General features: G+C 36.3%; 1 protein-coding gene across 3 annotated transcripts in view; it reads left to right on the forward strand.

The window, feature by feature from the left end:
* The window catches only part of lqfR (liquid facets-Related), a 22057-nt gene continuing 6705 nt past the window's right edge, over positions 1 to 15352 (forward strand). For 2 of the 3 annotated variants that reach the window (XR_008405881.2, XM_053763925.2), the window contains exons 1-10: positions 1 to 182; positions 4105 to 4306; positions 5211 to 5339; positions 5994 to 6102; positions 6626 to 6730; positions 7110 to 7197; positions 7943 to 8154; positions 8865 to 8991; positions 9451 to 9698; positions 10704 to 10862. Coding sequence is in view for 2 of the 3 variants with exons in the window: in XM_053763925.2 (XP_053619900.1) it covers positions 133 to 182; positions 4105 to 4306; positions 5211 to 5339; positions 5994 to 6102; positions 6626 to 6730; positions 7110 to 7197; positions 7943 to 8154; positions 8865 to 8991; positions 9451 to 9698; positions 10704 to 10862 (1429 nt within the window). In the remaining variant the exon portion in view is untranslated. Of the gene's footprint in view, positions 183 to 4104; positions 4307 to 5210; positions 5340 to 5993; positions 6103 to 6625; positions 6731 to 7109; positions 7198 to 7942; positions 8155 to 8864; positions 8992 to 9450; positions 9699 to 10703; positions 10863 to 11672; positions 14895 to 15352 lie in introns of those variants that run through there. The other variant, XM_053763924.2, reaches the window with a different exon arrangement.

A 15352-nucleotide genomic window follows, 5' to 3' on the forward strand; every position in this document is an offset into this window, starting at 1 on the left:
TTTACATTCGCCATTTTGCAAGAATGTCAGCCAAATCATCAGCTCGCGTTTTTACTTAATTTTTATGTTGTTTTTCTTGCATTTTCAGTGATTTTGGTTTCAAAATATATTTTTTAACGCTTAACATCAAACATGGATCGTTTCATAAGTATGTGGAAAGTGCGGGAGTTGGCGGATAAAGTGTAAGTACCATCATTTTTCTATTTCATTTTTATGCTAATTGCTACCATCTGTGTTAAAAAAGCAACATTATTTCGTATTTTTTGCCCCTATTAATGACATCGTTACGTTAATTGCCATAATGTATGTTGGAAATTTGTTTTAACAACTTTTTCACGCGTTAACAGCGTAGTCAACTAACGGTCAAGTTAAAAACTAGATTGACTAGCCTAAAAACAAATGTTTATCATCAGTTATAATGTAGCTTAGTGAAAACGCATAATTAATAACCAGTCCATTGTCTTCTAAGTTAACGCGGCAACTCCTTTCGTGTAAATGTGGAATTGTATCTACAAATAAACATATCTACCTTCTTTTGTGGTACCTACCTACCTTTACGTTTTATTCTTATTAAAAGGTGTTCAAAACAGGTTATAGCCATCATATTACACAAAATATACCAAAATAATTAGTCTTAAATCAAATTGAAGTACATAGTAGCTAATGCTGGTTAACTGATGTAAGCTCTTGAGATTTCTTATTTTAGCTTCCTCATAGTCATATTCCTCATGATTGAGGGACGGGTCATTACATAGAATGAAACACAATTACTTTGTCACTTGCACTATTAATGGAGTTCTTTACCATTGCCTACTCTGTTTCACACACAAGTTAATGATTGACCAAAATGCCTTCACAATGTTTTCCTTCACCGGAGGCAAATGATGGTCAACTACTATACAAAACTCATGTAGCTTGAGTTGGTATATAAATCTGAATCGAATCATATACATGCCTATCAATTATATTTGTATATCAATGTGAACCGAAAGGTGGACCTTTCGGTTCACAGGTGTGCATCTTAACCATTACACCACCACCCCTTCAGTTCCAGTTCTGAAGTTCAGGTACCAGGCATGTACAGTACAATCTTAAATTGCTTCTATATTATATGTCTACTAGCAGCTCTTCTCATCTTCTCTCATTTAAAACCACGGGTAAAACCATAATAAAACTTTCTCAGAAATCACCCTATATAGATAATCAGATTGAATTACTGATTTCCATCAAGATATTTGTGTTTACCGCTGAAGCTGTCTACTCATATCTTTAGTTGACGAAATTTTTAATGGGATTATTCTTTATTTCTTTTTACCCTCATGTAACTAGTCGCATTTTGAAAATTCCTTTTATTATCTGAGCACTACTTAACCTACTAAAGCTACCTACCTAAAGCTACTGCCCAAATTTCGCGTTTATAGCTTCTATGGTTTGATTAGTAAAAACACGTACTACTACCTATTTAAAACATAGATTGTGGAGATAATAAACAACATTTAATGGTTTATTTATGTACTAAATTCGAAAGAATAATATAATATAATTAAAAATAGACTATCAAATTTATCTTTAGCTTTAATATTCGTGCAACAAGTGAATAGATACAAAAGCAAGACATAAAATAATGAAATAGGCAAATGTGGAATTCCAATTAAGTGCCAATCTCCTTAATTCGCTTTTCCATTTACTATCATTAATGGAATAGATGATGTTAATCGAGTGGCAGGTCATTGAACCAGCCCACCTGTTGCCCAAACTTATAAAATTCAGTTGAGAGGTCATTATCTCCATTTTCTCATTTGTGTCTGGTAATAATATTATTTTTATTTGCCTATGTCATGCTGTTCCACTGTTGGCCAATGACCCCCTCTTCTTCGCCATCCATCCTGGTGTCCCAATCAATCTTCCAATTCCTGTCATAAATAAAGTTTTAATAAATACTAAAAAAAATCTTTTCCCACCCAACAATTACAAATGTTGTGCAATATGTAATATTCCTTCACCAGTATTAGTTCACTATGGCGTAAAAGTCATTTCAGATACCTTTAGGTGGCTTGATCAAAATCTGAGACCGATGTTAGGAATATTGTCAGTTCTATAGTGGTATCAGATTTTGTTGTTAGGTTGACCAGAATCTAGTAGTCAATATGAAATCAGAAATATTGGTTTGATAGTTATTACAATGATATAGAAATTCATGGTACAATTCGATCCTAGGAACTTACGATAATTGGTGGTCATTTTAGCCAATGGAACACCATCAATTTCATATTAAAATTAAGAAATTTTATGCCTCCGTCCCCACAGCTCCGTCCGCTTTGGTAACTAATGTTATCTAACTTGTTACAAGAGAAGATTTTTTTTTCACTGTTTGGTGAACGAGTTGTGAAAGATTTTTTCATTTTTGTAACGTTTTTTACAGCAAAAATCAGTATTAAGTTTCTTCAGAAATTAGACATATGAACATTTTCTCGGATAAATTCCCCGAAGCTACAAACTACTATCATTTCGGATCAAGTGTTATTGTAATATAAATAGGTTAAGGTTATGTTTTGTTAGGATTAGCACCAGGATCACATATTCTATATTACCTTGTATTCACTGATAAGATAAGGGGACCGCGTAATTATATTATCATGCAACTAATTATGTTCTACAGTAAAAAACTACAAACAAATTTGTGATTATATTATATGAGCTAGATAATAATATATATATCTTAAACATTTATTAAGGTTTTGCAAAGTTCCAGGTAATTTAGTGGTCCGCCAATTTGGGATTATCGGTTTAATAAAAAAACATACTCTATAATATAATATAATTGACTCTATCACTCTACGTGACAAAAATATTTACAAAATGACTAGCGTGACAGACACAACTTACGCATTTCAATTGTTTTACTAACTAGCGGCCCGTCCCGCCTTCGCTCATTTAAAATCACAATAAATTATACACCTAAACCTTCCTCTGGAATCACACTCTATCTATTGGCTCTCACATCTATTGGTGAAAACCGCATGAAAATGCATCAGTTTTTGCGAACAGACAGACAGACAGACGCGGCAGTGGACTTTGGTTTTTAATATGTAATGATATAGTATGGATTTTAACTCTCAAGTAAAAATAGTATATTAAAAAAGCGTACAGAAACAAAACATGAAAAGTGTGCAAACAGTTCACATTTCGCGATCGGTAACCCGATCAGTATGTGAATGCACTGAATTGCATAACACAACCTTGGAGTAACCTCTCCGTTGATTTGGTTGCATAACTCGTATCGGCCGACAGGTATGGGCATTGCAATCATGTTGAGCCTTTCTTTCGTTAGCAAGGCCAATTGTCCTGAACGCCCTGGTGTCTGTGTCTAAAACTGAACAGCTCAGACAAAACAAAACCCGCGAATCGATTATGACACACAAATCTTAGAAATGCTAAAGTCTTGTCACGCTTTCGCTGCTAAAATGGCTAGACCGATTTTGAAGACAAAATAAATAGCCCAAGCAAACTATCCAAGCAGGAATTGCGGGCCACTTTAGTTACTTCATGAATGGAAAAACACAAAACATAAAAAGGTGTAAATTTTGCTGTTATACAAAATTACGTGAACCAATTTGAGAAATTAGTTTACGTCAGAATTTTTTCCACATACTGAGAAATTCTTTATTTCTCAGTATGTGGTTTACCACTATTTTACTTCAATAAAATAAAATATTTTAAGTCACACTAGCTGTTGCCCGCGGCACCGCTCTATCCTTCAGAAGACTCTTTGAGAAATACTCTTCTAATGACCACGAGCCTTAGCCATAAGGAATACTTCCTGGTCATTACGTGGAATGAAACACACACACAAAGACTTTATTGGCACTATTAATGGAGTGGTTTGCCATTGCCTTCTCCATTGCACACACAAGTTGATAATCAACCCGTGTGCAGGTTTCCTCAGGATGTGTTCCTTCACCGGAAGCAAGTGGTGGACGATGAAAACTACATGAGTCAGATCCTACTTGTACAAGTAGGATTCGAACCTGGGTCCTTATCGAAATAGTGCGTGTTAAATTCTAATTAAATAAATGCTTTGATTAATAAAAAAATCTTTTACAGTACAAACGTAGTGATGAACTATACAGAAGTGGAAGGCAAGGTGCGCGAGGCGACCTCGGACGAGGCCTGGGGTCCCACGGGCCAGCAGATGCAGGAGCTGGCGCTGGCTACCTTCACCTACGAGCACTTCCCCGAGGTGATGTCCATGCTGTGGAGACGGATGCTGCACGACAACCGTGCGCATTGGCGGAGGACGTACAAGGTGATACTTGGAGCTGGAGGGGTTAAACGTCTTGGCGCAAAATGTCCTTTTCTCGCAATGTCCTTTATCAAAATGTCCTTGTGTGTTTTGATGATAATTTAGATACCATAAGCAAGTGATTAAAACAGTTTTTTTTTCATTAAAAATACATTTTGAGAAAAGGACATAGGACATTTTGCGCCAAGTCATTTTTAAATGTATCTTCTGCATTTCGACGAATGTGCTTAGGAGTTGCATGATCCCATTAGCCCAGCACCAAAACTATAAACCGCTGAACCTATTTGGATAAAATTTGGTGTGCATGCAGTTAAGACTCCCCATTTAAACATAGGTTACTTTTTTTTTCAAAAATCAACCCGTTAATGACTACAATGTGTGAGTGAAAGTACAAATAGCTAGTTCGTAATATTTTCATCTTTATATTACATTCCTTATAACAAATAGAAGTCCTGTACCGTTTATCTGTCTGTATGAACGCAATAACCTTACCACCAGGACGGATTTTTTGCAAGGTTTTCACCAATAGACAATGTGACCGTGATAATGTTATTTCCAGCGCGAAAGACAAATGCATATATATAGTCACAGTTGAGTAAATCGAATACGGTGGCCGCTAAATTCGATCGAATAGAAAACTATAATAATGTCTACTAAAATTCATTTAAATTGGGCAGTGGATAAAGGGATAAAAGCTATGTTGTAAGATTTTATATGATCGTTTCTTTGCAATTTTCACATGAGAGTAACCAAAATAGTTTGCTAAGTGCCAATACCAATATGTTTTTATAGTTTTTTTATGTACTGTGGCATAATCTGAATATTATATATATATATATATATATATGCGAGTGTGCAGCGAGTAATCGCCATTGAAAAATAATATTAACTAATACATGTCCCCCAGTGTCTCCTCCTGCTCAGCTACCTCGTGCGCAACGGCTCTGAGCGCGTGGTCACGTCGGCGCGGGAGCACCTCTACGACCTGCGCAGTCTGGAGAACTACGCGTACGTCGACGATTTGGGCAAGGATCAGGTAAACATTTAATAATCTTAAAGGTTAATTTAGAAAAGTGTATAAAAATTTCATTTATGACATACTAGCTTCGCCTCGGGGCGCGTTCCCGTGACAATTTCGGGATAAAAGGTACCCTATTGTGCTGTTGTTATATTTCTACCCGTGTACCAAATTTCATAACAATCCGTCCACTAGATTTTGCGTGAAATAATAACAAACTTAAATACATACACATCCTCACAAACTTCCACAATAATATTAGTAGGAAGCTTTTATGTCTTCAAAGAGATCTTATTGCATTCAAGACAATATGAAAACATGTCCGTGAGGTGTTCCCTCGATGGGAACCGATCGTGGTCCGCCATCAGGACATGTTCAGGTTTAGTTTGGATGACAATGTTTAAGTTCAATCGTCTTAAGATATCTGCTTCATAATTGTGTTAGAAAAAACGCTGTTATAAAGGGTATTATTGTAAAGAGATAAGCGTTTGTGAGTTTGTATGTTTGAGGCGGGTAATCTCCGAAACTACCGAACCGATTTCAAAAATTCTTTCACCATAATAAAGGTACATTATTCAAGATTGCTATAGGCTATATTTTATCGAAAAATTCCCACGGAAGCGAAGCCCCGGGCAACATCTAGTGCTATTATAAAGGTTATAATCATTGCAGGGTGTTAATGTAAGGCACAAAGTGCGCGAGTTGATCGACTTCATACAGGACGACGAGAAGCTGAGGGAGGAGAGGAAGAAGGCGAAGAAGAACAAGGACAAGTATATCGGTGAGTCATGCCAACGTTGCCTGAAAGACGAAAGAAGTATAGAAAGATCTATGTCGTCTGTATGAACGTGTTGAACTCAAAAACTACCGGACGGATTTTTATACACTTTTCACCAATAGTATGATTCCTGAGAATCACAATCGAGGTACACAGGGTTACTGGTATCTAACGCATAATCTTCCAAAGGCGCCTAAGGTACATAGAGACTAACATCTTTTGTTGTACGACTTTTGTTTAAATGTAATAAATACAAACATTTGGATACAGTGGTACAGTGGTCCTCTGAACCAGGAGGTCCCGGGTCCAAACCCCGGTCGGGTCACGATGGAAAATGATCTTTTTCCGATTGGCCCGGGTCTTGGATGTTTATCTAATATATGTATTTGTTATAAAATATAGTATCGTTGAGTTAGTATCCCATAACACAAGTCTAGAACTTACTTTGGGGCTAGCTCAATCTGTATGATTTGTCATAATATATTTATTTAATATATATTTATACTTATAAATAGTATATTGGCAGGCATGTCGTCTGACGCGGCGCTGCCGGGCGTGCGAGGGGGGGGCGGGTGTGGGGGGGGCGCGGGGGGCTGGGGCGAGTACAGCGACCGCTCCTCGACCACGTGGGGTCAGTAACCTTTCTAATATTATATCTTAACTAATATTATAAATGCGCAAGTAAGTTTGTTTGTTGTTACCCCTTCACGCTCTATCTATTCGACCAATGTACTTGAAATTTTGTATACATGTAGTCTGAAGTATGGAGAAGGATATGCTTACTTTTCATCCCGGAAATATAACTGTTTCCGTGGGCCAAGTCTCGGGAACAAGATAGTTCATAATAATTGCAAATTAGATATCGTTATTTTGTTAATTTCTGGGTTCTGAAATGCTAGCTTTGTGAGAAATCATAACTAATAATTATAATTACGAAAATATGTTTGTTTTTCTTTTCAAGCTTTATCTACTCGACCATCTTCTTAGAATTTCTTAAATATAATTCATAGATGAACCAAAGGACAGGAGAGAAAGGGATGAAGACGATGATTACGAAAGAGAAGATTCAGATGGAGACTACGGCCACAGGAAACAGAAGTGAGTGTTTCTGGGAATCTTTCATATTATGTGGAATTGACTAGTTTTTATTGACTATTCGAAGGCTTTTATATTAATTGAAACAGCTATCAAAGATAAGACTAAAATAAAATCACACATTTTTGTACTCGGCCAAACGCTCCATACTAAATGACGTCACAACGTGCAAAAATTTTCACTAAGAATGCTATGTTTGTTCGACAGCTACATTAAATATTACATTTATGGTTATGGCTTCTTAATAAAAGTTGTTACATTTTTCTGGTCAAATAATACTTTTTGTAAATGGACTTTCCAATTAACTTTAAATCTTCATATTTTGATCCAGCTGCATTGTTACTGTCTAGGAATTATATCTATTTTATCTAGATTATAGATATTTTTTTACAATTTTCTCACCTTGTCAACTACCCATGATTTTCTATCTTACTTTGCTAATGTTATAAGTTCTGAGTTTATAACTTGATGGAATTTTGAACACTGGTAGAATATAAATTAATTTAAGCATCTTCACAAATTTACACTTTTACGTGTACACTATTTTACATTTTTACATATTTATTCTATTCTATATCTCCAATAATCTGCATTTGTACTTCGAGTACAAGTTTTAAGTACATATTTGTGAATTCATATTGGTATAAAACTAGCTGTTGTCAGCGGCAAATATAAGCCTATTTTAATCTCCAGCTCTATCTCCACACGTAAAATTACCTCATATCTGTAAATATATATTATCATCCAGGAACTTCAAAACAATATCGGACGTGCGCGAGAACGTGTACCGCGACTCTGAGGCGTCTCCCCCCTCGCCCCCCCTCCCGTCGGCCCCCTCCCCGATTAGCACGCGCCAGCCGCGGGCGAGGTCGCCGGCCAGCAGCCGGACGCTCAACATCAACCTCAAGAGTCCCGCGAAGACCAAACCCACCACCACCGTTGTCAATAAGATCGATTTGGGTAAGTTCAAATTTAAATTAATTGTATGTGAATGATTTTTCTCCCTTATTTAATTGATTTATACATTTTTTTATATATTTTTTAATCGTAAATTAAATTTAATGTTTATATTAATTATTACTAGCTGTATGTATATGCCCGGTCGCACCGGCATCACCAGATCACTGATTTCTAGGATCAATATATAATTTTCATACTAACTTTCAACCCCCATCATAGTCTTTTGGGGGTTGATTGTTTTGATAAATATAAGCCTAGGTAAACATAGGTTGTTTAAATAGGGGTTTTATATACCAAATTTCATATTTCATACCCTTACTATGCCTTATCTTCCCGGTATTCGGTGCTGTGACGTCCTGAAGCCCGGATTCAGTGTATTGATTATGATTCAGTGATTTTCCTGTGATTTTACTGCTAGCGTTAGACGTTAACCCTCCTTGAGAATGCTATTGTTGCCTTATCAGCTGCTACGGTAAGTTGTTCCTTAAGAATTAATTGGATATTATGATCCTATTGCATCCGGGATTGTGACACCGCGATGCCTGACGTAAAAAATAAATATTAAATTGTTTTAAATTTTACTGTAACGAATTCCTGACATTAACCGTTCTTGGGAATGCGATTTTGTACGTTCTTGTTCATGGCGTGTCGGCTAAATTTGTTGAGTACAGAAAATCGTTACAAACAAATGATGTATGACATCGTCGCAGGCGCAGCAGCCTCGTACGGCAAGACTCCGGCGCCGCGCGAGCTGCTGGACGATCTCTTCAAGACCTGCCCCGCCCCGGCCCCCGGACAGCCCAACAGTTTGGTCGTCGAAGATGACTTTGACCCCAGGTAACAGACAATCAATATGGGTAAAACACTTTAAAACAATATATCGTACAAGAATGGTTCTCAAATCGTTCCGACAGCTGCGGCCGCGATGACATTACAATTTGTCAAATTTTAACAAAGACTTTAAATTAATTCTGACTGACTGACCACTGAAAACTCTCTGAATTTAAAATAATGAATATGTACTATGACAAGGTACATTTTGTGAATGATTGATTTTGGAAATGATTCCTTCCTCGAGAAACGCTCTATTCACGCTAAATTGAATACTATCTCCCTTGTTCATAAAAAAAGTTATAGGTAATTTAATTTTATTTTTTGTCTTGTTCTATACATTGATAGATTGTATGTTATGTTGTAAAGTGCAATAGTGATAGTATTTTTTTTATAAATAAGAGGATCTGTCTAACAGTGATGCTGTGTTTATAACAAATGTATATCTATTTTTTTTTTTTTCAGAGCTGAAGAACAGAAATCAACAAAAGAAGCGAACGACTTCGGAGACTTTACGAACGCGTTCGGCGCCCCCGCCTCGAACAATAACGATGGGTTTGCGGACTTCAGCAGTGCCTTCACCGGGGCAAACGATAATAATAGTGGTTTCGTCGGAAACGGTGTTAATAACAGTGGTTTTATCGGAAATAGTGCGGTCAGTGCAAACAGTGCAGTTGATATGTTGGGTGTGGCGCAACCAATGACTTCTGCTGGTAAGTTTTATAATCTTTATTTTCGATTGTGTTAATTGCTAACATTGCTATCAGATTTTATTCTTATTGTTATATTATTTGACGACATCCGTGGCCTAATGGTCATCATGCCGGACTGCCACACTGGAGGTCCCGGGTTCTATACCCAGTCAGGTCAAGGTGAAAAAAGGATTTTTTTTCAGATTGACCCGGGTCTTGGATGTTTTTCTATATATGTATATGTAATAGAATATAGCATCGTTGAGTTTGAGTTGAGTATCCCATAACACAAGTTTCGAACTTACTTTGGGGCTAACTCAATCTGTGTGATTTGTTCCTATATGTATATGTATGTATTCAAGCCTTAAGGCATCTGACGCGACTTTTACCATTACCTACTGTGTCTAGTGCCAAGTAATCACACATTATGACATTATTGAAGTTAAACAGTCAACCGGAGTGCAGGTTTCCTCACAATGTATTTCTCCACCGGAAGCTAGTGGTGATTTATCGAATCTACTAAACATGAGTCAGATTGGTATACAAACTAATGTGATACAAGTAGGATACGAACCTGGATCCTTTCAATCACAGGCAGACGGTCATAACTGAGCTTCATGGAATAATACATATAAGGCCTGTTTCACCACTATTTGATAAAATATCATACTATAATCTGACAGATAAACTAACTGCTAGATAAATTTTCTGAAGTTATTTGCAAGTTTAACTCTATCCAACACTTGGGAAACACAAATTTAACACTACAAGCTCAATCTATACTATTATTATAAAGAGGTGAGCATTTGTGATTTTGAATGTTCAAGGAATTCTTTCACCATTAGAAAGGTTCTTTCAACATTATCGAAGATTGCTATAGCCTATATTTTTATCTCAAAATTTCCACAGGAGCGAAGCCCCGGACAACATATTACATATAGCTATCAGATACTTTATCAGCAAGCCATGAAACAGGCTGTTAAAAAAAAGCAACACTGTATCATAACACCCTGTATATTGTTGTAGCTCCTCCAGCGTCGAACCTGGACCTGCTGAGCGAGTTCCCCCCCCCTCCGCCGCACTCGGCCCCCCTCCCCCTCTCCGCCCCCCTCCCCCTCTCCGCCATGGACGCTCTCAGCTCACAGCTCTCCCACACCAGTCTACAGCCCACGCTACAGCCCACCGGTGAGTGCAATAAATAGTCTTGTAGTATAGTTTAGGTTATAGTGTTTGGGTGGTTCGCAGAGCGTTTCGACCGCTGCAGTCGCGCTGTCATTACAATTTTTCAAATTTTAACAAAGACAAGAATCTGTTTTATTATTATATGACTTTACATTAATTAATGTCAATTTTATGAATGATTGATTTTGGGAATGATTCCTTCCTCAAGAAAATTGACGGATTGTAATGACCGCGCAGCCGCAGCGGTCGAGACGCTCTGCGAACCACCTGTTTATATTGTGGGAAAAGATTGTTCAATAAATGTAGAGGATAAAGTTTTTATTCGTATGTGGAAAATATTAAAGTATGAATTTATTATTTATTTAGACATAAACAGTCTAAGGCTGAGTTTGTTTTAGTTATGTTTATTTGGCTGATAGTCATGTCCAATATTGAAAAGTGAATTATATGAAACAATATGAAAACTGATTTTGGTTTTAAAAGCGAAGCGAATGATGCTACTTCAATATGTATTAATTTTGTGATATTATCCAAATCGTAATTTTGCTTTAATTGATATTCCATTCAATATTGAAATAAAGGAAATTCTTACACGGGCTTTTCAAATTTTTAGTTTTTTATAATTCAAATAAAATAAAATTTCTATTGAAACTATAATATTGAACAGTCTATTCCAATATATAATTAGTAACATTTTATTTCTAAGATTTAAGCCAATTCTTTATTCCCTTAGTCTCAAAGTACATGTGAATGTTACCTCCATCTTAGTGTATCATTCAGTTTTGGGCACATTCAGGCATTTTTTAATTCCAGAACCGAGTGGACTATCCGAAAACCAGAAACGGTTGCAAGAAAACATCAGTTCCATCCTAAAAGTCTTACAAGTCACAAACACAATACAATCTGAAAGGGACCTTATCGCGATAAGAAAAGGACTCAATTCGCTAAAAGAAAACATCCCAGGACCGATTACAGTGCAAAAGTTGAATGGAATCGATGTGAAAATGTTCAATAAGGATTTGACCGAACAATATTCTCAATTATTAAGCTCGATTATAAGGATCATGTTCCCACACTGGCCCTTGCTAAGAGATGAGATCGTCAAAGTATTTATTGTAGAAGAAAGCTTCGATTTTAGCAATGAACTGCTCTCTTTACTCTGTGGATTTTTGAAAAATGAGTCATCTAAAATTATTTTGGAAGGAATCGGATATGTCTTGTTGAAATATGTGAAGAGTGATGCTATAATTACTGCCGTAGCGGACTGCAGTAACATACAATTTGAGAATAAAAAAGAGAAATATATACATCAGAGTGAGTGGGAAAACTACGTCCAAATGTTGGTAACACTGCCTGAAAGGGTTGCCAACAGACTAGAAACGGAAACACCGAAAGATTTGTCCCATGAACATTATTCTTTCAACCTTATTTTTCATGTAATAAGAGCTATGGACTATTTAGCTGAAATTAGCTTCCGTTTAGGTGTTCAAAATGATGTATCCTATATATCCTACTTGGTATCTAAAGTGATAAACAACTATAATATGAACAGCAATTCAGAAGCCATTTTGAAATTTTCTGATGTACTCATAGCATGGACAATTGATGACGAGATGAACAAATTCGTTAGAAGAAAACTGATTCAAGCAATTTTAAACCAACTAAATCGTCAAGCCATCGAATGTATTTCAACTATACTTCTAAAAAGATCACCTATAGATTATAAAACTAAAGAACAATGTATATTTCATATCTTAGGAGATATCATAAGTACTAATAAAGATTGGCTCGATATATTAACTTCAAAGATTCCTTTTTACGTTAAAATCAAAGATTTTAAAGACACAACTATATCTGAAAATCTAATTTATTACATTTGGACAACTAAGGAAAGCCACGCGATTTTATTCGATTTAGTAATCAAATTGGTTCATGTCTGGGCCGATGTTAAATTGACGAATGTCGGGAATGTATCAGAACACGTTTATATTTCCCAATTATTGATTTTGGGTGTCAAATATCTAGTAGTAATGTCGAAGCAAAGAAAAGTTGCAATTCAATTCAATGAATTAAAAACTATATTGTTTAAAGGAATGTCGAAACATTTGGATGTTTTGTCGAAAGAATTCCGGTGTATTGGTATGGCCACTGTGGAGATTTTGTTCAAAATTCTTGCCGATTACGAAAATACTGATAAAGAGGCTGCCGAGAATCTCAATTTCGATTATGACGAAATGGGTGAAACCTGCAAAGAAATACACAAAGTTTTGAAAGGAATCTCTAATAGATGTATCATTGATAATCCCGAAATTCCCAAAAAATACAAAGTGAGAAGTGTTAATATTAAAGAGATTTATAGTAATATAATTAATAAAGTTGTCGATGAAGAACACAGACCAGTTCAAAACACTATAGTCACATGCGCAGTGAAAAGTCCTGAACAGACTAAAGAAATTGTTAAAACGATCATATCAGTGAAACTTGATGCTTTAGAGAAGAGTAATAAAGTCGACGATGATTTAGATTCGGACGATGACCTGCAGCCTTACGATATGAGCAATGATCTGCCGATATCAGCTAAGAAAAGACCGAATTATCTTAGAGACTTATTAGATAATATCATTGAGGCGAAAGATCTAGAAACTTTTGAAGCGAGTCTCGAAGTCGCTGAGGAATTAGTTCAGAAACAACTAAAGACTGAAGATCACAAATTAGCTATAGAACTACTGAACCTATTCATACATTTGGATGAAAAATTCCATGTAGACAATTTCGAAGACATAAAATTCAACACATCGGTGGCTATCTTGTGCAGTCAGCCTAAAGTTTGCGCCGAACATATTTGCAAAGAAATACATACAGATGTAGGAAGATACTCGATTGCTACGAAAATATTTATGCTTGATGTCCTATCGGAGGCAGCCAATAGGATAGCCGATGTGAGACCACAGAAAGATGATGCTAAAACTACGGAAATTGTTACTAAAAACGATGAAGAGAATATTGCAGCAGAAGAAATTATAAGACGTCGTTTGATAAACAAAACTAGATATTTCCACTCAAAAAGGTCACATCCTTTCGCCAAAGCGAAAAGGAACGAATTTGCCGCGGTTTCTGACAGTTTTTTCTACCCTCTCGTATCTGGATTCGGTTTGAAACAGCTGACTTTGAGCCATCACAATTTGAAGCAGGATGTCGACAACATTTTGCTGTTGAAATATTTAGCGGTCGTCGGAAACATAATTTTGGCGTCTAAAAATGGCCCCAAATGCTCAACGTACTGTTGGGATACTATGCAAATAATGACTTATATGAGGTACAATCCAGATCCCAAAATCCAGACTTGTGTCATATCCCTGATTGCGTCTGTAGTGTTAGCGTTACCAGCGTCGATATTAAAAACAGATTTTTTCGATATAATAATGGATTTCCGTGCTTGGTTGACCGATTGTCTAACAAATGTAGATTTGACCATGAGACTCGGCGGACCGAAGTCCGAAGCGGCCATTTTTGCTGGTCAAGTTTTGTGCTTGATTGAGAAAAGCTTGGTCGATGAATGTGAATATTAGATTAAGAGTGTTAGTTGCATGTTTATATTATGCCGGTTACACACGATGCCGACGCGAATGCGTGAACATTGCGTAAATTGTACGAGCGCTAATGTTCACCGCATTGAAAGACCAGCAATGTAAGCCGAATCCGCCACGTTCGGCGAACTAGTCCGGCCGATAAAGTGGAGCCGGCTTTAAGTGTAGATGGTTTGCTATCTCATCAAATATTTAAACAATCATCATTGTTAAATAGATCTTAAAAAGATTATTTTGTAATCAAGTGATGGCGTCATAGTTCCGTTTTTATTTAAAATTGTCATGATAATTTTGTAATGTTATTTAAGGATCATGAAATCTTGCTTATGTATGTTTAATGTAAGTTTGTTATGAATTTATTAATGCTAAGTTCCAGTGTATGTATCCACGAAAAATGTAATTAAATAAAATACCCACCGCTGTCAATAAACGTTCCATGCTAACTTTATATTTATTATCATCCGAAATTGTTATTTTTGCCACAATCAGACGTCGGAGAGATCTTGTCGCATTCAATGCATGACAAACAAAATCGTGCTGTAAACTATTGAGGCGTTCCCTCGTCGGGAGCCAGTACTAGGTGCAGCATCAGGTCATGTTTATCATAATAATGTGCTGTCAAGGAAGCGACGTGGATTTCGATTATTATAAAAGAGATATGAGCGAAATAGAAGAATTCTTTTCTCTGTCTACGATTAGGTGCAAACCATAGACTGGAAAATGTATAAACATTGTCATATCTTCCATTGCGCTCATACAAGAAAACAGTAAGCTTGTTTTAAATTTATTACAGCGCATAAAGAATTTTCGAAATCTTCATCAAGAAATGGTAAGTATACTTACACACACACACTATACGCACATTCACGTGTACTTTGAGATAACGCTATATTTTCAACTTTAAAT

The sequence above is a fragment of the Plodia interpunctella genome, chromosome 24, assembly GCF_027563975.2.
Source record: "Plodia interpunctella isolate USDA-ARS_2022_Savannah chromosome 24, ilPloInte3.2, whole genome shotgun sequence".
Classification (NCBI taxonomy): Eukaryota; Metazoa; Arthropoda; class Insecta; order Lepidoptera; family Pyralidae; genus Plodia; species Plodia interpunctella.